At 37.6% G+C, this 22,905-nt stretch overlaps 1 protein-coding gene across 1 annotated transcript in view; it reads right to left on the reverse strand.

The window, feature by feature from the left end:
• Positions 1-17,597, reverse strand: part of LOC149267136 (hsp70 nucleotide exchange factor FES1-like) — a 78,544-nt gene extending 60,947 nt beyond the window's left edge. The window contains exon 1 of the mRNA XM_089398214.1: positions 17,336-17,597. Coding sequence (XP_089254340.1) covers positions 17,336-17,492 — 157 coding nt within the window. The 5' untranslated portion in view covers positions 17,493-17,597. The remainder of the gene's footprint in view (positions 1-17,335) is intronic.
• Positions 17,598-22,905: the final 5,308 nt, after the last annotated feature.

Below are 22,905 nucleotides of genomic sequence, written 5' to 3' on the forward strand. Positions count from 1 at the left end.
TGCTAAAAAAGGGCCATCATGGAGTTATAGCTCAATTTAATGCCATCCAAGCCGTCGAACCCAATTCTCTGTCGATTCATCCTGAGATGCAACAGATTTTAAATAACCATCTGCCAGTCTTTGACAAGCCTCATGAGCTTCCACCCTCGAGAGGGGAACATGATCATAGCATCACCTTGGTTCCAGGGGCCCAACCACCAAATGTGCGCCCATACAGATATCCGTTCACCCAAAAGAATGAAATAGAAAAAATAATCAAGGAACTTTTGGAAGCAGGTGTCATTCGTCCCAGCATTAGTCCTTATTCATCACCGGTGGTCATGGTGCTCAAGAAAGATGGGGAATGGCGGATGTGTCCAGACTTCAGGGCCCTCAATAAGTTGACAGTCAAAGATAAATTTCCCATCCCGGTTGTTGATGATTTGCTGGATGAACTCAATGGGGCTCAATTCTTCACTAAGCTGGATCTTCGCTCAGGCTACCACCAAATTCGCATGAAGGAAGTCGACATTCCAAAGACTGCTTTCAGAACTCATGAAGGCCATTATGAGTTCCTGGTCATGCCATTCGGTCTTTGTAATGCCCCATCTACTTTTCAGAGCCTTATGAACCACCTTCTCAAACCATATCTCAGGAAATTTGTCCTTGTCTTCTTCGATGACATCCTCATCTATAGTTGCACTTGGGCCGCACATCTTCAGCATGTAGATCTGCTCTTGCAACTGCTCCGCAAGCATAAATTATTTGTTAAGATGTCCAAATGTTCTTTTGTCATGGAAGAAGTTGAGTATTTGGGCCACATTGTGGGGCGTGAAGGTGTCAAGGTGGACCCCAAAAAGATCCAGGCAATGCAGGATTGGCCTCAACCTAAGACCTTGAAGAGCCTGAGAGGATTTTTGGGTCTCACAGGCTATTATCGCAAATTTGTCCGCAATTATGGTCGCATTGCGAAGCCCCTCACTCAACTCCTCAAGAAAAATTGATTCTTCTAGAATGATGACACACAACAAGCATTTACAGCTCTCAAAAATGCCATGTGTTCCACTCCAGTCTTAGCACTACTTGATTTCACCAAATCTTTTGTCATTGAATGTGATGCTTCGAGTACGAGTATTGGGGCGGTCTTAATGCAAGAAGGTCGACCCTTGGCCTTCACAAGCCAACAACTAAGTGGGAAGAATCTGGGACAATCTACCTATGAGAAGGAAATGATGGCCATCTTACATGCAGTAGATACCTGGCGACGTTACTTACTGGGGCGATGTTTCCAAATCCGCATAGACCATCACAGCCTTAAATATTTTTTGGAGCAACGCCTATCCTCCCCACAACAAAATAAATGGCTCGCCAAAATGTTGGGATATGATTATGAGATCATTTACAAGAAAGGGCGCGAAAATAGTGTAGCAGATGCATTATCTCGCCAATTTGAGGAGGAAAGTACCCTGCTCGCAATTTCCCTTCCCATTCCAGAATGGATTGAAGAGGCTTGCAGGGAATGGTTTTCACATCCCTGGCTCTCCCAACTCATTACTCAATTGCAGGCGGATCCAAATTCCACCAAGGGCTACTCGTGGCAGGATGAGATTCTTCGCTACAAGGACAGAGTCGTAATATCACCAACATCCACCCTCAAAAGCCGCATTTTGGCAGAATTGCACTCATCCCCCATTGCAGGACATTCAGGCTTTCAGAAGACATATGCTCGCACTAGAAGATCATTTTTTTGGACAGGCATGAAAAAGGACATCCTTACTTTTGTAGCGGAATGCGATGTCTGTCAACGCCACAAAGGGGAGATAGTCAAAGCACCAGGCACATTACAACCATTGCCCATCCCGGCATCTATATGGACGGAGGTTTCTATGGATTTCATTACAGGTCTTCCAAAGTCAGGAAACAAGTCAGTCATCATGGTGGTTGTGGACCGACTTTCTAAGTTGTGGGTTCCTATACGATGAAGGGTGCTCATAAAACCTGTAGGAGCCAGGGTGATGGCCATGATGATGGGGTAGAGCTCATGTATTGGCTTTTTCCGACATGCTAAATGTGTTTGTCCCGGCCATCTTTAGCATTTTTTGGTACATTTTCTTGTTAAATGTGGTGAATTGAGATTTTACTTTTCTTTTTAGCTGCATCAACCTCGAGGGCATCATTCTAGGCCTGACCCAAGGTGTGGGCAAGGGAAAGGGGAGAGTTAGCCCTATGTGGACCCGATGGAGGAATGCGGACCCAGGTGGGAGAAATGATGAATGGGTAATATTAAATAATGAGTGGAAAGGCGGGGAATTTATGTGAATAAGGGAGCGGGACCACGCAACCAAAAGCAAGGTTTCCCATTAAATACCATCCCTAAAGCCAAGTGGTCAGTGAAAGAGATCCCATGGGGCTACAATCCAAAGTTAATATCCAAAAATGGGTCTAGGGGACAAGAGCACAGACTTAGACCATTCTCTCTGATGAATCCCCCCATTAATCCATGCCCAGAAGTGTCCATGATAAGAAAACTACAATACTCAATTACCAAATGACAAGGCATACATTTAAGTTCGGGAGGCCCACTTTCAAGCATACAATCATGACAGATGGGTGAGGGACCACAAGGTTGACTCAGGTGGCGGAGAAGTGGCACAATGAGCTAATTGGTGGCTGCAAGGGGTTGCTGGATGCCGGCTAAGGACCATCTTGGAGAAATTTTTTCTCCTAGGGATATCACCCACAAAATGGTGGGTAACAAGCCCCGTCCTAGATCTCATACAATCTTCCAATCTGACCAACCAACATTAGATCAAGTGCAAACAAACAACATCAATTCAAAATAAAGAAGAGAACCCATCTAGGGTAGGTCTTCCCTCTTCTTCTCCTTCCTTTTCAGATATTAAAAAAATCCACATTCCTCCCCTTTAATAACAAGAGGTAGGAAACCCCATGGCGGGTGACTCATGATTAATCATGGCACATTAATGGGACCTGATGGGAAAGGGAAATGGAATCCAGTGGTCTTATACACTTGGCTTGGGAATTCAACGCTTCCCTGTGTAAGCAAGGAGTATCACCCTTAGATCTAGCTCATGGATTTGTGGTTTAATGCGACAGTTAGCTCATCCTAGACTCATCATTTCACAATTAATGTGCTTCTACTAACTAAATTCATAGAATGGCGGGAGTTCCAGCAAGACAACAAGTATACCAAGAACTTCCAGGAGAAATTTAGTAAGAAATCCTCCTACCTTCTGGATAATTGGGATCATGTGCATATATTTTGGTTGTTGGTTTGAGATAGGAAGCTTCTTTGTCATCTAGAATTCCATACTTTTCATAGATAGTTTTATTTCATATGTTGGAAGCACTCTTAGAGGCAGGCTTCTTCTTCTTGGCATAGTGATCAGAATTGGAAAGTGATTAGAAGAATGGGGATTGAGGCAATTGCCTTCTTCTAGGCCATTGAGGACATCCACCTAGTGGCCATCTCAAGCATACACACCAAAGTTCAAGTCCAAGATTTATGGCTATGGTCCCAAGTTCAAGTTATCTCAACCGTGTTTTATTTTTTTATTATTTCTTAGTTATTTCGCCCCTCTAGTTGTCTTATATCTATTGCACCATAGGTTTTTTCTAGTTTTTGGTCTTTTTCGGGGCAATATCCCTCCCATTATAGTACCACTCCAATCTTCCAGTTTTCTTTTAGCTATTGTTTTTTCATTTCCTTAGGATCCTGCTCTAAGAACAAAATTCTAGTCTTCTATTATTTTTGGTCTCTTGGGAGACTTTTCTAGTGTTTTCAAGGCAAAGGCTTTTCACTCTCTTCTTCCCTTAACAGATTTTTTCTCCTTGTCTCTTTCCTAGGTACCTCTAGTAGACCTTCTTCTAACTTATTTTATCTTAGTTTTCCCACTCTTTCCCTCTCAGTGCTCCCGGTTGATGCCCTATCAACCATGGTCCACTCGGTTCATTCCAGTGGTCGCAGGGGGGAAAGAAGCCAACAAACTCTCTTTTGCTCAGAAGCCCATCTCTCAACAAAAGGTTAATTGTGGTATAGTAAGGTCCACCACTCCACATATTCGTAGGTAAATTGTGGACGCAAAAAGGAGGTTAGAATTGAGCAGTGGTTCATAATTTATGTAGGATGTAGAAGAGGTCAGTGGATAGGTACCAGACACTAGGAATACCAAGACTAGACAAACAAGATACAAGCAAATTGTGGGCATTTACTGAAAGCTAAAAAAATCATTTGGAAGTCTTAGTAGAACACTTGGAAACCAAATAGGAAATCCTCTTGTGCATTGACAAAATACAAAAGCATACAAGGAAGTTGATTGACAAGGTATCGATTCTTACTAAGAAGCTAGCAGACCTCAAGTTTTCCACCTCTTATGAGGAGGGTGATGTACCTAACACCATTCAGGGTGATTCTCAGTCAAAATAGATGTTTCTACTTTTCTTTTTGGATATATATGCTAGTAGCAGCCTGCTTGTAGCCATAGATGTTGATAGATTTGGTTTAGCCAGTAATCTGCTATATTGTCTTAGAATTTTTTATCTCTTTGATTTTGTTATCCAATTCCAATTGTTTATATAAACAAAAGCTCTATTATTATGCTTCTGGTCTAGTTTCCCTTATGGCAAACTAAAAAGCATAATGTATGATATATCCATTTTATTTCAAGATGTGATATAACCACTACTTGATTTACAAATAAGACGAGGTAGAAAAGATCGCAAAAATATATCTCCAAACTCGGTTCCCACATTTTCTTGACTCCCTTGAAACTAGTGGGGGGTCGGTCTCTCTCAAATCTTAGACATGTTTTGTTTTTGCATCATTTTGCGAAAACAATTTGTAAGAATCTAGTCCTGTACTCGGGAAGCAAGAAGATCAATTTATAGAAGGATTAATGTTGGATCTCTCCACTTTATCATTTGTCAGGAAGAGGATTGTTTTTTTTTTTCGTTTTGATGTCATTTTCTTTTCAAAAACCCTAAATCAAATGTTCCTTGTATCATTCTTTTCAATGGACCTCAATTGCATCCTCTAGCTGCAAAATTTTGTTAAAATTTGGGTACCAGAGGACAAGTGGTTCCCTAAGGCTTTGATCTTTGGCCTAGGGAAAAGTGTCCAAATTTATTTTTTTACTTTTCTCCTAAACTGACTTTATAAGTGGTAAAGTCAATTTAATTTAAAAGTGACTTTATAAGTGGTAAAGTTACATTCTAATTTAAAGGTGACTTTATTAAAGTGAATGGAGAATTAGAAAGTGAAAAAGTGACTATGGAAATAAAAGGCTAAGTGGGTCTTTATTTAAGTGGGTGAGTTAAAAAATAGAAAGTGAGAATTAAATGTACATTTATTCTCGTCCCTAGATCTAAATGAATCTCAGCCATTAGATCTTAGGGTAACCCAAAAGGTCATTTAGAGAATAAAAGGAGAAGAGAATAGGAAAAGATCATTCATTCTTTCATGAGCATTTGAGAGAAAGAGAAGAGAGAGCAAGGAGAAAATTTCTGAACAGTGAGGAAGTGAAGGAGAGCAGTAAGAAGACATTTCAGCGAATCTAGGCAGCAAAATTTATTGGCATGCATCACAAAGAAAACCATACAGTAGGAGAAAGGCACAGAAATCGAGGAAGAGGGACAAGAAGTTCTGGGCACATTTTTTGAGGCTGGCCGTACAGCATTTAATGCTATTTTATTGCTGTAAAAATTTCCGTTTTGGCTGTTTGTTGATTGGCACGATTTTCGAGGTGGAGTTCAAGCACGGAAATCAAGATAAGTTGTAATTTGTGGTTGCTGGAATTTTTACTGTGTATTTCAATTTCTCTGTAAAAGCACTTTCAGAAATAAAGAAGAGCTGTCAAACTGGTTTTCCCCAAGAGTTGTAGGGGGTTTTTCCAGGGTCACATTGACCAAAAATCACTGTGTTATTTTCTGTGTGTGGCTGTCAAAATTTTGTTGTGTTTTATTTCTGCAGTTTCAATAGTTGTAAAATCTCTAAATTTGTGTTTTCATAAAATATTATCATTTCCAGATTTTAGAATTTTTATCATGCTTGGATTTAAAACTAAATGCATGGAGTGATAAGGAAAACTGATAACCGGAGTGGGGGCTGAAATTTCTTCATGGTATCAGAGATTGGTTGGCTGAAAAGTGCAATTTGGGACAATAAAGTGAAAATTACAGCAAGTTGATTTTTACACAAAAAACAAAAACCTTTACCATAGATTTGAAAATTTCAGTTTGATAGGACAGTGAAACATGTCTTTGGGTTTGAGAGTTGAAGACAGGTTGGATGGGCAAAACAACTACAGTGCATGGAAGGAGAGAATCTAGAGCATCTTTGAAGAAGCAGAAGTCTGGGGCATTATGGTAAATACCACACAGAGCCCTAGGCTGATTTTTCGTTAGTGTCCTCATTGGGATCATTGCATTCAAGTCTCAAGAAAATTAGGTCTTTGATCCTATTCTCCTCCCCAATTAAGTCAAGCCCCTCCTTGAGTGATCAACTCCATACCCTTGACCTAGTTTGGGTCCACTTGGCTTCTTTGTGGTCCCACAACCTCATAACTCATATTCTACAAGTATTACATAGAAGCCATCTCTCCACAAGGACCCTTAGACCTAGGAAGCCTCTTGTCAAGAGATATTCTCAAACCCTAGGCTTGGGTATCCTCTTAGCTCTTCCTAGAGAGCCCATCACCTTGCTTCTTAAGCAAGTAAGGCACATAATTGAGTCTCTCTTGCAAATAGGCTCTAGGAATCACCCTTTATCCATTCATTGATACATTCATCCTTGTGATTCCTCTTATACCGGGTCTCCTCCCATCGGTGAAAGTCCATAAAGAATAAGGAGCCTTAGTTGAGGTGACAGTGGGCTATCGCTCCATTGTTGCCCTTTGACCTAGTAGTTGCTCTATAGGGTCCCCTCCTAGGACACCTGCTAGTTTGAGCGGTAATAAGTATCACATACAAAATGCGTGCCAACATTCCAAAAGATCCTTGAACCAAACCAATAAGTGGTTCGAGAATTCCTTCAACACTAATTCTCTCTTGTCCAAAACCCGCGACGAGCCAGCAAACTAGTGTAGTACAAATTGATTCTTACTAGAGACTTTTGTATCTTAATACCTAATACAAATGGGGAGAAAGGAATTCCAAACGATGCTTTTACCACGACCATCAATCTCAAATTAAATTAAAACACACCTAGACGTTAAATGACTTCTCTCACAGAGTCACAGTTGTTCATGGCATTTTCATTGGTAGTTGTTGTTGTCTCTGGTGTAAACAATGTGAACACAAAACAAATAGGCAAATGCACAATTGGAAGATATGCTAAGGCAAGCCAAGGTTGAGCAAGACAACAAAGTAATGGTTTTCAAGGACAGCTCCTGGATTCGAGAATGGTCAACAATGTCACCACCAACATAAAAACTGCTCTAATCTTGGACCCCAAAGGAAAAAAGGGCCACTAAAAAAAAATCGTTATCCTATCATTCGAGGTCACCAACACAATATCAAAGTTAGTGCACCTCTAGCAGTCAATAGGTGAAAAAGAAGTCCATAAGCTTCGAACCAAGGTCCTCAAATTAGAAGCAATCACATGCTCGTGGGATAGTCTTTTATAATTTATTTGTGCTTAGTACTTGAATTTATTTATCACAAGTTGCATGCAAAATATAGTTGCCCAAAATCTTCATAAATCTTCAGCCTGATTTATGAAATACAGGAAGTTAAACCAGCCTCACATTCTCATGATAAAAATCGATAGCTTTCTCATACCTACAAAAGTAGCTTCAGTTAATAACTATGAAATTCATCAATTCTAGGGGCAGCAATTCGTTGTACTCACTCGATACAGTAGTGTTTAACTTGAAAACTTGAATTGGAAAAACCAACGGACGTTGGTAATGCTCAGTTTATTATTGTCCAAATTTATAGAGTGTGTTGCCTCTCTCCAAGTTATAACAATCTACCCTAAATGAAATTGCAAAGTCTTTGTGAAAGCCCAAAAGTTTCATATGCACTAATCATCTTATGAAGAAATTTTCAAACAATTGTCAGACCCTTTAATGGACCAAGGAAGTATGGAAATTAATAGAAAATATCATGCATAGAATGTGTGTATAGAGCAGAAAAAATATATTTACCCTCTTCATCAGCAACAATCAAAGCATAGAAGTTTTGAAGGGGATATATATATATAGAGAGAGAGAGAGTAGTTTTGAAGGGAATATATATATATATATATAGAGTTCAAGCTCCAACTCCTTATACCTGACCTCATTAAGGACATGTATAAAAAAACAAATAAAGAGCAGATTGTTCTGATACCACTGATCCAAACTTCCTGAGGAATGAAACAAAATATTGAAAATCAAAAAATGTCACAAGTACATAAAAGAAATAATTTAGAGTAAATTCATACGAAAAGAGTTTAATTATTTTATTTAAATGGTAAACATGTCATCAAATTACATCATGAGAAAAACTCATGCTTTTATAATAGTGACGGCCCATATTTATATTATTTACGGTGTCTTTTTGTTGGAGAATGTAGCTATGGTTGGTCTTCATAATGTTATTATAATTTTTGTAATTGGAAATGTAAAATTTATTATGTTGTTCCTAGCATGTTCTCCATGCTTGTATAATTTGTTAAGTCATGTTTCTCATGACATTAAAAAGGAGAAATATTTATCATTTGTTTTTGTAAATAAAATAACCTCCACAAGTGTTGGTCGGCCTCCTCACTATTAAAGTCAGCTTGCCCTATTAAGACACCCTTTTAGACCCTCAGTTCGCTATAAAAAGAAAGTTCATTCGTCCTCCTTGATGGCTATTCACAATGTAATTAATACAATTCACATTGTTTGTGAAGATCTGATCTCTACTAAAGTCTGAATCCTGTCGAAGGTGATCTGAATTAGTTTAAAGTTTGTTGAAGGTGACCCAAACTGGTTTACAGCATCTGTAGCAATCTGAGAATTATCTATGGTTTGTAACCCGAATTCCAAGAGCAATCTAAAGTTTATAATGATCTGAGGTTTGTAATCCGAAGTTCAAGAGCAATCTGAAGTTTAGAATGATCTAAGGTCTGTAATCCAAAGTCCAAGAGCAGTCTGAAGTTTCCTCAAGTGATCCAAACACAAGGTCTGTTTTGAGTACCTTAAATCTATTAAAGGAGTTTTGAAGTTTGAGAGAAGGATCCTAAGACTACTGAAGAATTTATCTAGTAAATTTGAAGCTTGTTCTTAAGTGTCCTAAAGCCTGGCAGTATGATCCAAGGTTTGAAGCAGGAATCTGAGCTTTGTAAATCATCTTTAGTAGAATTGTTTGAAGTAAATCCAAAACCTTGAGGAGCCTAGCACTTGTTGAAAGTTGTACGATTTTAATATCTCCCATTGATCTAAAGATTTCTCTAAGAAGAAAGTTGTTGTGTTTTTCCCCACAAAGGGTTTTCCCAGGATAAATTGTTGTCTCTTTTCATGCGTACTGTGATCTTGCTTTTATGGTAATTGCTTGATGAATAAAGATTAAAATAAGAACATAATATTCACAAGTAATTATCTAGTTAAGGAATATCAAATCTTCCTTGAAATTCCAACACGGTTTCAGAGCTTATGGTTGAAAAACATTGAAGAAAGGGACAGTGAGATCAAGATCTTTCTTGGAGACTGAATTTTTATAGAAGAGACACTGATATTCTAATATGATTTATACTAATGGCATCCTCAATGAAGTCAGAAAACAAATTACAAGGAGCTTCAAATTTTAGAGCCTAGAAGACAAGGATGGATCTTATCCTTGCAAGAAACAAAGTTTTGGACATTGTGAAAGGCAAAATCACAGAACCATCAGATGATGCGGGGAAAGAAAAATTCAAGGAAAATGACATAATTTCCATGAGCCTCATTATGGATTCAATCAAAGACAATCTAATTCCCTATATCTCCAACTTAGATACTTCAAAGAAGATGTGTGATGCTCTCTCTAAACTATTTACAATAAAAAACATTGGTCAAGTAGCAAGCTTAAAGAATGAGCTTCGAACTATCAAGATGACAAAAGAGGACACTGTGTCTTCATATTTTGTAAGGATCTCTCGTCTAAGAGATGAACTTCAAGCAATTGATGAGATCATCCCTGATAAAGAACTTGTAATTTCAGCACTTTTGGGATTACCTAGATCCTGGAATGCTTTCGCAACCAGTATAAATAGCTGGAAAGAGGCTCCATCTTTTGAAGAGTTGTGGACTGCTTGCTCTCAAGAAGAAGCCAGACTTACACTAATGCAAGGAAAACCAGAAGAAGAAGAAAATTCTATCTCTAATGCTTATACAACTCACTTCAAGAAGAAAGGAGAAAGTAAGAAATCTGGTTCTCAAAACAAAGGCTCAAATAAAAATCAACAAAGGAAGACAAATTTATCAAAAATTCAATGTTCCCATTGTCACAAATTTGGTCATTATAGAAACCAATGTCCTGAGAGAATGAATGACAATAAGAAAAGAGAAAGAGATCAGGTTGTTGTTGCTAACACTAACGAACCATCAAAGAAGGCCAAAACAGATGACTTTGATGTCAGAGATTTATACTATTAAATAAGAGAAGGTTTAGGGTTTTAAGACAAAACCCTAGTGTAATATATCCTTTGTGTAAAATTATATTTAGGATTTTGAATCATATGCATAATTGACTTTAGGATTTGCAAAAAGATCATTTAGGGTTTTACAACTTTTTTATTTCTAGGGTTTGCTAGTTTAGATAAGCTTGATAAGAGAATCCATAGGTTTTGGATAAAAACCCTAGGATGAGTTGTTGAATTGAAGAAAATCCTTATAATGACTAGATAAATGACAACAAGAAATACAAGATCAAGAGGGATCCGTTGTTGTTCATAAAAGATAAGTACTTTCTCTCCCTTCTTTTACTGTTATTGATTTCTTTAGTAAAATTAGGCTCTTTCTTTATTTTCGTTACTTAACTATTATTTTGTGATCTCTCCAAAGAGAATTACAGGTACATGCTAAAGACTGGAAGAAATCATAATATCAAAACAAAGTCCATAACAAGTCATGGATTTAGAGGGAGCTTTGAATCTTGAAATGGCTGTGGATTCAAAAGAAGCTTTGGATCCTAAAAGAACTATGAATTTAAAAGAAGCCTTGTTTCAAAGGGAGCAATTTAACTCTCAAGTTTTGAGGTATGTCTTCAAGTATTATCTTTTATAACTAAAGCTATAAATTATAATAGGTCTATGATGAGAAGTTGAAATGTACAAACACAGATGTTCCTTAAAGTTTGACTTTGATAATGACAAACTAGTATGCATATAATGAGGTTAAGGCGCCTACTAGATCATGGTGACTAGTTATCGTACCTTAGGATGGATACCCTGCATGATGGTATGTAGGGTTGGTACCTTAGCAGAAGCCTAGATCGCACATCGATCCTTGAGATGAAGGGTTGATACCTTGGAAGTAGTCTAGATGGTATCTAGATCCTTGAAATAGTATTTGTTGGGTTGTTTCCTTGGCAGTAGCCTAGATGGTATCTAGATCCCTGAAATAGTATTTGTTGGGTTGATACCTTGGCAGTAGCCTAGATGGTATCTAGATCCCTGAAACCGTATTTATTGGGTTGATACCTTGGCAGTAGCCTAGATGGTATCTAGATCCCTTAAATAGTATGTGTTGATTTGATGCCTAGACGGTAACTAGATCCCTATATCAGCGTATCTTTTGGATTGGTATCTTGGCAGTAGCCTAGATAACACCTAGAGTCCTAGAAAAAGAATGTCTATTGGGTTGGCACCTTGGCTATGAAGAAATGGCTCTTATCATTGTCAAAGAGTAGTTATGGAGGCAACTCAGATAAGCAAGGTTCGTCCTAGTATCTTGCTTAGAACTTTTTAGAGTGAGCTTGTTTAGTATCAGGCCTAGAATAAGGCCTTTGAAGTTTCACCTAGATTGTATATGGAGAACCATGATAATGTATCAACATATATTAATTATGTTGTAGTACCATTGGTTAGGGATGCTAACCTGGATAATGGTATTATAAAGTGTAACCTTATTCTTAAAGAAATATCTCAACAGAGAATATCTAGATAGTCATTATGAATACTTCCCTAGATAAGAGGGAGTGTCAGAAAATGTAGCTATGGTCAGTGTTCATAATGTTATTATAATTTTTGTAATTGGAAAAATAAAATTTATTATGTTGTTCCTAGTATAATTTTTTAAGTTACGTTTCATATGACATTAAAAAGGAAAACTATTTATCATGTGTTTTTGTAAATACAATAACCTTCACAAGTGTTGGTCAGCCTCCTCACTGTTTAGGCCAGCTTGCCTTATAGAGACATGCTTTCGGACCCTCAGTTGACTATAAAAAGAAATTTCATTCATCCTCCTTGATGGCTATTCACTTTGCAATTAATACAGTTTGCATTTTCTGTGGAGATTTCGTCTCTATTAAGTCTGAATCCTGTTGAAGGTGATCCGAATTAGTTTAAAGTCTATTGAAAGTGATCTGAACTGGTTTAGAGCATCTACAGCAATCTGAGAATGATCTGAGATCTGTAATCTGAAGTCTAAGAGCAATCTAAAGTTTAGAATGATCTGAGGTCTGTAATCTAAAGTCTAAGAGAAATATGAAGTTTAGAATGATCTGAGGTCTATAATCCGAAGTCCAAAAGCAATATGAAATTTCCTAAAGTGATCCAAACACAAGTTCTGTTTTGAATACCCAAAAATCTATTAAAGAAGTTCTGAAGTTTAAGAGAAGGATCTTAAGACTACTGAAGAATTTATCTAGTAAATTTGAAGCTTGTTTTGAAGTGTCCTAAAGCCTAACAGGGTGATCAAAGGTCTACAGAAATACGAGCTTTGTAAAGCATCTTTGTTAGAATTGTTTGAAGTAAATCCAGAACCATGAGGAGCCTAGCACTTATGGATGGTTGTAAAATTTTGATTTTTCCTGTTGATCTAAATATTTTTCTAAGAAGAAGGTTGTTGGGTTTTTCCCCACAGAGGGTTTTCCCAAGATAAATTGTTGTCTCTTTTCGTGTGTACTGTGATCTTTCTTTTATGGTAATTGCTTGATGAAGAAAGATTAAATTAAGAACATAACATTCACAAGTAATTATCTAGTTAAGGAATTTTAACATCTTCTTTGAAATTCCAACACTTTTCACCTAAAGTCATGTACTTTCGTCATATGTCCAATACCATGAGCAAATACCATGGGCTATAATAGCATGGGTGAATACCATAAATCATTGTGGTAAAAACTAATGAATAGTTGTGTATGGTAAAGATAATTGTATGATTGGATTTATATTTTGTTTTGTTCCACCTCTTAAATGCCATGGGTGGATACCATGGTTTACCAAAACCATGGGCTTGGAAGCCACCAATGAAGACAATTATTGTAATGCCCTACTTGATCCTATCATGCTAATTTTGATTAGTGTTTAATTAACCTGAAAATATTGACTTATAATTATTAAGTAATATTGGTATCTACCTACACTTGTGAATTACTAATATGACTTTTATTATTTGTTATTATTCAATTCCCAAGGTGTCTTCTCAAATCTACTTTTGGATAAGATATGGTATTCTCCAATTTATTTTTAAATTAAATATTCATATTTCAATTCCCAAGGTGTCTTCTCAAATCTACTTTTGGATAAGATATGATCTTCTGCAATTTATTTCTAAATCAAATATTCATATTTATATTCCCAGGGAGTCTTATCAAATTTACTTTTGGATAAGACATGGTCTTCTCCAATTTATTTCTAAATCAAATATCCATATTTAAATTCATAAGGTGTCTTCTCAAATTTATTTTTGGATAAGATATGGTCTTCTCCAATTTATTTCTAAATCAAATATCCATATTTCTATTCTCAGGTTGTCTTCTCAAATCTACTTTTGGATAAGATATGGTAAGGAAAGTCAAGGTCATTAAATTAAAAGGATGAGGGGGTATTCATGACATTAATGGTAAAGTGTTTGAGGTGGATGAGAGGAAGAGACATAAAGGGAAGGAGAATGAGAGGAGAAGGGGGGTAGATCCTTGTTCTTTATTTTGGCATTGGAGGATTTTATTTTATTTTTGGGGGGGAATGTGGAGAAGGAGAAGGGAGATAATGGAGAGAAAAATGAGAAAACTCAAACTTGGATCTATTGGAGAGTGTTGGTTTTAACTTGGACACACTACAACTGGTTGGAATTGGGCTCAGAGGGCTAGGGAACCTGTGGAGGCTCCCTAGACTAGGAAATCATTCCTAGTTGACTAGGAGGTAAATTCAGTCGAGTATCCCAACAGGAGCATCTCAACAGAATCGGGAGCATCCCAACCACGCTATTGATACAAGTATTCTTCTATTTGTTGATAACTTATGTAAATTGCTGCAATGAAATTTCTTACTGGTTTAATATGTTGTAAATAAATTTTACTTGTATATTATCAACAAATAAATGTTGAGCTAAAAATAGGTTATTTTCCTTCGTATTGTGTTTAAATTAAATGATAAATTTTCTTTAATTAGAAGACCTAGGTTAGGTCCTCAGAATTTTTTACGATAGTAATTTGATGGAAAAGGTGGATAGCCACCAATTTCCACTCAAGTCACTTACATGGAGGTATAAATCTTTTGACTAAGACTAACATCAGGATGCATGCATATTATTAGAGGGCCTCTTGGATGAGATGATATTTTTGTCGATTGCTAAAATTCTTTCAAGCGAAACAAGGTGTACCCTACCACTAATGAATTTTAAAGGGACTGACATGCATCAAAAAGGGCTCAATGCATTTATGGTATGGAGTATAAGGTGCACCAAGTAGAAGTGTGGGGTAAATTTCAATACCAATTGAGTTAATATTTTACTATTCATGAACTATAAAAAACCATAAGTGTTTGCCTATGGCAAAGTACTATCATAGACAAGAAATTCTACCTTCATGTTTTTAGAATTTACCATGCTCTCATGGCTACCATAAGTATGTTGTCAATGGCAATATCAAGAACCCATTAAGTATCAAAACTTAAAACTATGGTAAACTTGCATTGCTTTGATTAGAAATGGGGTTCTTTGTCGATTCATTTTATGGTTGTAATTTGAGGGCTTGAACACTTAACCTTTGTTGAAATTAGTGTGTGATATCATTTATACAACATAAACATAAGACAATCATTTCTTAAATTAGGTACTTTTAACAACAAAAAATGGCAATTAAGCTCTAGTATTGTGTATTGCAACAACAACGTTGGTTGTAATCCATTGATAAATTGTACATGATACTACCTTAGTAGGTTATTTCTAAAAGATGGACCAATAACAACACATCATTGGACTTTAGATAAGTGCGGTCCTATGGGACCTTTACCCATCCCATGAGATTTCAATGACATGACTAGCTCAAACCCTCCGCAAAAAACAAGCAACATCCTCCATGCCTCAACAATGAACTACCTCTTCTAGACAACAACGCAGAGGACAATCTAGGCATCCCACTAATCCTCAGTCTGGACATCATACTAACTAAGATTCCTTCATTCAACCTTGGATGTTAGGAGAGATTAGTCTATTCCATGACATACTTACCTCATTATTTTTTGTTCTTCTTGTTCCTAGATCTTCTCCTCCTATACATCTCCAAGCCAAAGTGGGGTTTTGGGATCGGGGTCAAGGGTTGTTCATGGTTAGCTTAGATCTCACTCTCTACTCTACCTTATTTTACATTTTGCATCTTGCCTTTAATAGGATACCTTTCAGTGCTCCTTCTTTGTAATGACATCATTGTACTCAATAGTCTCTTTGACCTATTCTACCTTCATGTTTTTAGAATTTACCATGCTCTCATGGCTACCATAAGAATGTTGTCAATGGCAATATCAAGAACCCATTAAGTATCAAAACTTAAAACTATGGTAAACTTGCATTGCTTTGATTAGAAATGGGGTTCTTTGTCGATTCATTTTATGGTTGTAATTTGAGGGCTTGAACACTTAACCTTTGTTGAAATTAGTGTGTGATATCATTTATACAACATAAACATAATACAATCATTTCTTAAATTAAGTACTTTTAACAACAAAAAATGGCAATTAAGCTCTAGTATTGTGTATTGCAACAACAATGTTGGTTGTAATCCATTGATAAATTGTACATGATACTACCTTAGTAGGTTATTTCTAAAAGACAGACCAATAACAACACATCATTGGACTTTAGATAAGTGCAGTCCGATGGGACCTTTACCCATCCCATGAGATTTCAATGACATGACTAGCTCAAACCCTCCGCAAGAAACAAGCAACATTCTCCATGCCTCAACAATGAACTACCTCTTCTAGACAACAACGCAGAGGACAATCTAGGCATCCCACTAATCCTCAGTCTGGACATCATACTAACTAAGATTCCTTCATTCAACCTTGGATGTTAGGAGAGATTAGTCTATTCCATGACATACTTACCTCATTATTTTTTGTTCTTCTTGTTCCTAGATCTTCTCCTCCTATACATCTCCAAGCCAAAGTGGGGTTTTGGGATCGGGGTCAAGGGTTGTTCATGCTCAGCTTAGATCTCACTCTCTACTCTACCTTATTTTACATTTTGCATCTTGCCTTTTATAGGAGACCTTTCAGTGCTCCTTCTTTGTAATGACGTCATTGTACTCAATAGTCCCTTTGACCTAATTTTATCAGCACTAGTCAAACATTAATAAAATTAGCTTATCTTATCTAAATAGACTAAATCATGTCAAGCAAGATGGAACTTTAAATTTGGATGATCTTTAGCACTCTCATGCATCGATTAAGGCAAAATAAAAGAAACATAAGAAACAAAGCTTCAACATACTTTTGAATTTAATAATTGCATCCAATGTGATAAGAGGAGAACCCTTGAGATATAATGCTCTGTTATTGTGTGATGTGTGAGATAAGAAAAGACAATATTTTAATGTCCAACAAACGACCACAAAAGTTGGTCAATAGGACTTTAAGTACAATAGTGCCAACATACAATGGGAGCATGGAAAGCAATGCCTAAATAAAGCAAGATGTAAAAAATAAAATAAAGTGAATAATTACTCTAGGCAAGACCTAAAAACCTAGCACTAAGATAGCTACTCCATAAGCATCACACCCTCCACCACCTAGTGAATTGCATTAATTGCTTCTTTTACCCACCCTCCTAGATCCATGTTAGGTTTATGAAAAGGCGTAAAACAGCAAAGATCGAAACCTCCACAGCCCACAAAACAAACAAGACCCAAATACTTCGCAGTTCAAAACATATAATAAAGTGCCTACCTACAGCCCATTGCAGCATAGAGTCCAGAGAAGGAAATCCTCCGTCCATGCCTTGTAATTCCAACTTGTTTTGAGCTTTTGCCAGGCACACCGCTGCTACCAAAACCCATAATAGTACCACTCCGGATCCAAGCACTTTGCGCTTTGTAAAATACATTTTCTGCGCCAAGGAATTCAATCGTCGGGCCCCTAATTCTGGTCGCACAAAATATCAGACGCCTCCAAACTGGTCGCACAAAATATCAGACGCCTCCTGCAGAGCTTCGAAGTGGAACGTTGAGAAGAATTTATAGGGAAAATTAGACGTGTTACTAGGACATGTGTGTATTTCGTGTGTTTCTATTGGCGGGTATGTTCTATTGAATGTCATTGGTCGAGTGACGAATTAACTGCAATTACATGTAAGGACACGTCTGCGTTTTGCCTGTTTGCATGGGCATGTGTGTTCGACTGAATGTGATTGGTCGAGTTAAAATTGATATTTCTATTTTTATTTTCCCCAGAATTAATTGTTTCGGTCCGTTATAAAATTGATTCTTTAAAATTAATTGTTCTATATGTAACACTGTTTCTGTGAGTTAAAATTGATTCTTCTAAAATTTATATTTTTAACACTGTTTTTTAACTCAAATTACTTGCTTTAACTCCAAGTGCATCTTTTTTATAAAAAAATGTTTGAATATATATATTAAAATATGTTAAAAATATATTATATTTGAGACTGGTTTGGGTTAGAGAACAGTCAAGTTTTTGATTCATGCTATATAGTGAAACGCTTTAAATATATGTTTATGTAACTTTTTATATAGGTTAATAAAAGGTTATTATTTTTGTGAGGAAAAAAATAAAAGTAATATATATATATATAAAATAAAAATATAAAATATGTTATAATTTCGAAATTATTTATATAATGATTTAAAAAAATAATAATAAGTAAAAATTAATTGTTTTTTCTTTAATTTAATAAAAAAGCCATTAAAATTTATTAAATTGATTCTTCTAAAATTGATATTTTTATTTTTATTTTTCTATTTCAAGTTTTTTATTCATGCTATATAGTGAAACACTTTAAATATATATAACTTTTTTTTGTCAAGCTATATATAAATAAATAAAATATGCTTTATTTCAAAATTATTTATATAACGATTAAAAAAATAATAATGAGCAAAAATTAATTTAAAAGGTTTAGCATGTATATTTATTATTAAAAATCTTAATTCAAAAAATTATTAAATTTATTATATAAAAGTAAATTCCACAATTTTTTTATTTTTTTTCAGAAGAAAAAGCTGAATGTATTATATTAAGATGATATAAAGATCGAGGATACATAAGGCGAGTAGCCACAGGCAAAGATGAAGTATAGATCCAGAAATACAATGGAGGCGATGCCTCATGCAGGAATTTGAGCAAAGCCATGTTATGACAAACAAGAGAGATAGAAACATATATAGATAGCTGAAATTCCACAATTCTTTTATATATTTGTTTTCTGTCAAGAAAATAATAGAAATGTTTTGCTACACAATTATATTTGATTGAAGAGATTTTTCTCTGCAGTTAGGGTTCTGTCAGATCAAATCAGCAACCCTGTTGCAGTCGTATCGGTTGGATAGGGTCGGTCGGCCTTTGTCTCTGCATCGATCCCACCTACGGCACTCGCTCTCCTGTCCGTGGAGCGAAGCTCTCCAATGAGTGGCCCCTCGATTAGGCAAGGGGGGCCTCCTTCTTTCCGAGATGTAGTCAACCAGTTGCCCTTCATCCACTCCAGCAATACAACACCAAGAATGTCGACCTCGACGACCATGGAAAATCTAGTGATGGGTGCTCAATGGCAGGCACATGGGTGGAAATGTTGCCTCCCAAAGTCAGAGAATAACCCCAAATTTTTTATCCCAAATAATCGACTAGAGAAATCAAGACAGTAGATGAAAGATCACGCCTTGATTTATAAGTTCCTAGGTATTTGGCTGTGGAACAAGATATCCTCTAGTGGATCCAACACAATGGGCCCCTAGGGGTCAAATCAAACTGCATTTGCGAACCAAGGCCATTTTCACTGTGATCTTTGTACATCTGGCTCATAGAAAACACACTTTTTAAAACATGGTCTATTTCATGAACAGTGCAAGACTCTTTCTTCACTATTGGGAGGAATGCTACAACCTTGACAAAGAAGAGTTCCAGGCAGCTTTGGTATGGGTAAGACTATTCTCCCTTCCGGATGACTTATGGGAACTTGGTATCCTAGAAGGAATCGGAAATGGTCAATTTATAAAAGTTTCATAGATCACAATGTGTCGACGGCATGCATCATATGCATGTATCTGTGTCCATATAAACATATCCCAACCCCTTCCTGAAGAAATTGAGTTGGTATACCATGACTCTATTTGGTCGCAACGCCTTAACTATGAGCATGCACCCTTCAAATGTTGGTGTTGTCATGAATACAAACATTTGTTCCGTGAGTTCCCCCTTACCCTAGCTGAGGAAGCCCAACACCATGATGATGAAGGATACTAGCCTGTAGGAGGTTGCCGTAATTGCCAAAACTGAGCCCAAGCCGCTCCCTCGACTACCCGATCTAACCTGCCAATGCCTCAGCCAAGATCTAACCAGACAGCCCACCCCGCTGGTAAAAAAAACCCTTCACACTCTTGGAAACTCTAGAGCTGACGCAAGAGAAGCAAGTCGAAAATGAGGTCAAGTCTCAACTTCCACTTCAGGCTATGGACGTTGACAATCAACCCACAATGTCCATGGACAAAGCGAACCCCAAGAGAAAAGCTCCAAAAACCACATAAGAAGACCACAAAATCAAGGAGATCCTCAATCACACAAGTAAAGTGCTGGATATGGAGGAACAAAGCAACTGGCTAGGACTGGAGGAAAGGAAAATGCTAGACATATTTAGAGTATGGCTCAAAGGGAACGTTAAAGAAATCCCAGCCAACCAGGTCTTACACTCCGACAACATCTTCAACCAGTGGAGTGTTAGACTGGGAAAGCAAGAGATAGATCCCAAACCTCCCAGCTCAGGCAAAGAAGGAGGAATGATGGCTATCACCTTTCCAAATCCAGGAGCACTCAACAGAGGCAAAAAAGGGATAAAGACGACAAGAGAAGTAATTAGGGAAGCGAGCGAACTTCTACTAAACTCAGGTCAAATGGGATAATTGACGGATTACTTTCCCAGACCTGTTCCCCCCTCTCAATGAAAATCGTCTCTTGGAATATTCAAGGCTACAACAGCAAAAGTAAGCTCTGATATCTGAAGGAAAAAATCATTAAAGTAAAGCTGGATGTTGTGATGCTACAGAAAACCAAAATGACAGCAAGAAAATAAAGGAGGTAAGCCAACAAATTTGTAAGAACATTGAAGTCATGATGATCAATGCCATTGGAATGGTTGGGGGCATTGCGGTGCTTTGGAACCCTGCGCAAGTCATATTTAAAGACTAGATTGGCACCCATTATACCATGTCTGGTACCTTCAGGTCAATTGGCTCTGATGTGTGGTACAACTTGTCGACAGTCTATGGACCTTCCATACCTCAAGCTAAGGATCTATTTTTGAAAGATCTCAAAGCATTACAATCCATCATTCCATCCTTTGCATTACAATCCATCATTCCATCCTTTGCATCAATAATAGGGGGCGACTTTAATCTCATTCGAAATTTGGAAGAAAAACGTGGAGGGGTTAGACAATTGGAGCCCAACTCCATTGCATTCAATGATATGATTGAGGATCTTCACTCGGCGGAAGTTAAACCAAGGTCGGGGCTCCACACTTGGAATAATCGACGAGGAGGTCAACACCAGGTGGCCTACCGTTTGGATCGGTATCTTTTGTTGGAGGAACTCCTTCTTAAGGATCTCGTTATTGAAGCCTCCATTCAGCCTTCTCTCGGTTCAGATCATTGGCCCATATGTATCAATATAGCCTCACATGCCCCACCAAAGAACAAACCCTTCCACTTTGAAAGCTTCTGGCTTCAACATCCAGGCTTCATAGGAAATTAGAAGATTGGTGGAAGACCCTGGAGGTGCCCCCAAGCTCCACTATGCAAACTTTCCAAAGAAAACTCAAAGCACTGAAATTGAAAATCAAAATTTGGAATCGGGAGGAGTTTGGGGACATCTTCACTGAAAAATAGACGCTGGAAGAGTGTATAGAGAAGATCCAAATGCAAATCATCTGCGAAGGACGCTCAGAGGCACTGGCGACCACAGAGGGTCATCTCCCGGTGCAACTAGAAGAACGAAGGCTCCAAGAGGAAGCATTATGGAGGCATAAGTCTAGAATTCAGTGGCTCCGGGAGGGGGATCGGAACTCAAAGTTCTTCCATAGATCGCTACTTAGCAACCGACAACACAACCACATTACTTCGCTTACCTCTGAGGGAGGGGTTTGTCTAAAATCGCACTAAGCAATGGAATAAGAATAAGTCTCCTTTTATTCCTCACTCCTATCTAAAGAAGATATCGATTGCACTAAAGACATAGAGAGAATCACCCACCATATCCCTAGCCTCGTAATGGAAGAGAAAAATGAGGCCTTAATGTGGCCAGTGACGTTCGAAGAAGTGGAAACTGTGGTTAAATACATGCCCTCCAACAAAGCACCTACTCCAAATGGATTCACCTCAAAGTTCTTCAAGGTTTGTTGGTTATTTCTAGGTCTAGATATTGTTGAGATGGTGGAAGAGTCCCGACACAGAAGACAAGTATGATCTTGACTGAATGCAACCTTCCTCACCCTAATTCCAAAATCAAAGGAAGCTAGCACCCCGAGTGGATTCAGGCCTATATCGCTCTGCAATGTGATCTACAAGATCCTTTCTTCAATCATGGTGCATCGGCTGAAACCCATTCTTCACCACATTATCAGTCAGGAGCAGTCAAGTTTCGTAGAAGGGAGGAAAATACTGGATGGCATAGTCTCAGCCCATGAAATTATCGATTTGCTTAAGCGATATAAGAAGCAGGGGATGATATTAAAGTTGGATCTTTCCAAAGCCTACAACTAACTCAGTTGGGCATACCTTCTCTCAATCACGAAAGCTTTCGGGTTCGTAGAGGAATGGGTGCGTTGGATCCACTCAATTATCTCCACCCATTTCTTCTCAATTCTGGTAAACAGGGCCCCTTCCTCCACTTTTCAATCATATAGGGGTCTTAGACAAGGTGATCCAATATCACTATTTCTATTCATAATTGTTGCTGAAGGGCTGAGTCACTTAATCAAGGTGGTCAAACTCAACAATGACCTGAAAGGAATACACCTCCCTGGAATTGATATCTCCATGACCCACCAGCAGTTTGTTGATGACAATTTATTGTATGGTGAACCCAAGGTTCAAGAAGCAGTAACGATCGATGGGATCCTTGCGGAATTTCAAGCAAGCTCAGGTATGCTTCTCAACAAAGACAAATCCCATATCTATTTCTTCAATACTCCCCACCTAATCCAACAGTTTTTGGCTCGCATCCTAGGATTTTCCATGGGGGCACTCCCATCGAAATATCATGGTGTTCCTTTACTATCTAACCCTCTT

This window comes from Pinus tabuliformis, chromosome 6 (genome assembly GCF_031772625.1).
Source record: "Pinus tabuliformis cultivar Carrire ecotype Pingquan chromosome 6, CPIR1, whole genome shotgun sequence".
Classification (NCBI taxonomy): Eukaryota; Viridiplantae; Streptophyta; class Pinopsida; order Pinales; family Pinaceae; genus Pinus; species Pinus tabuliformis.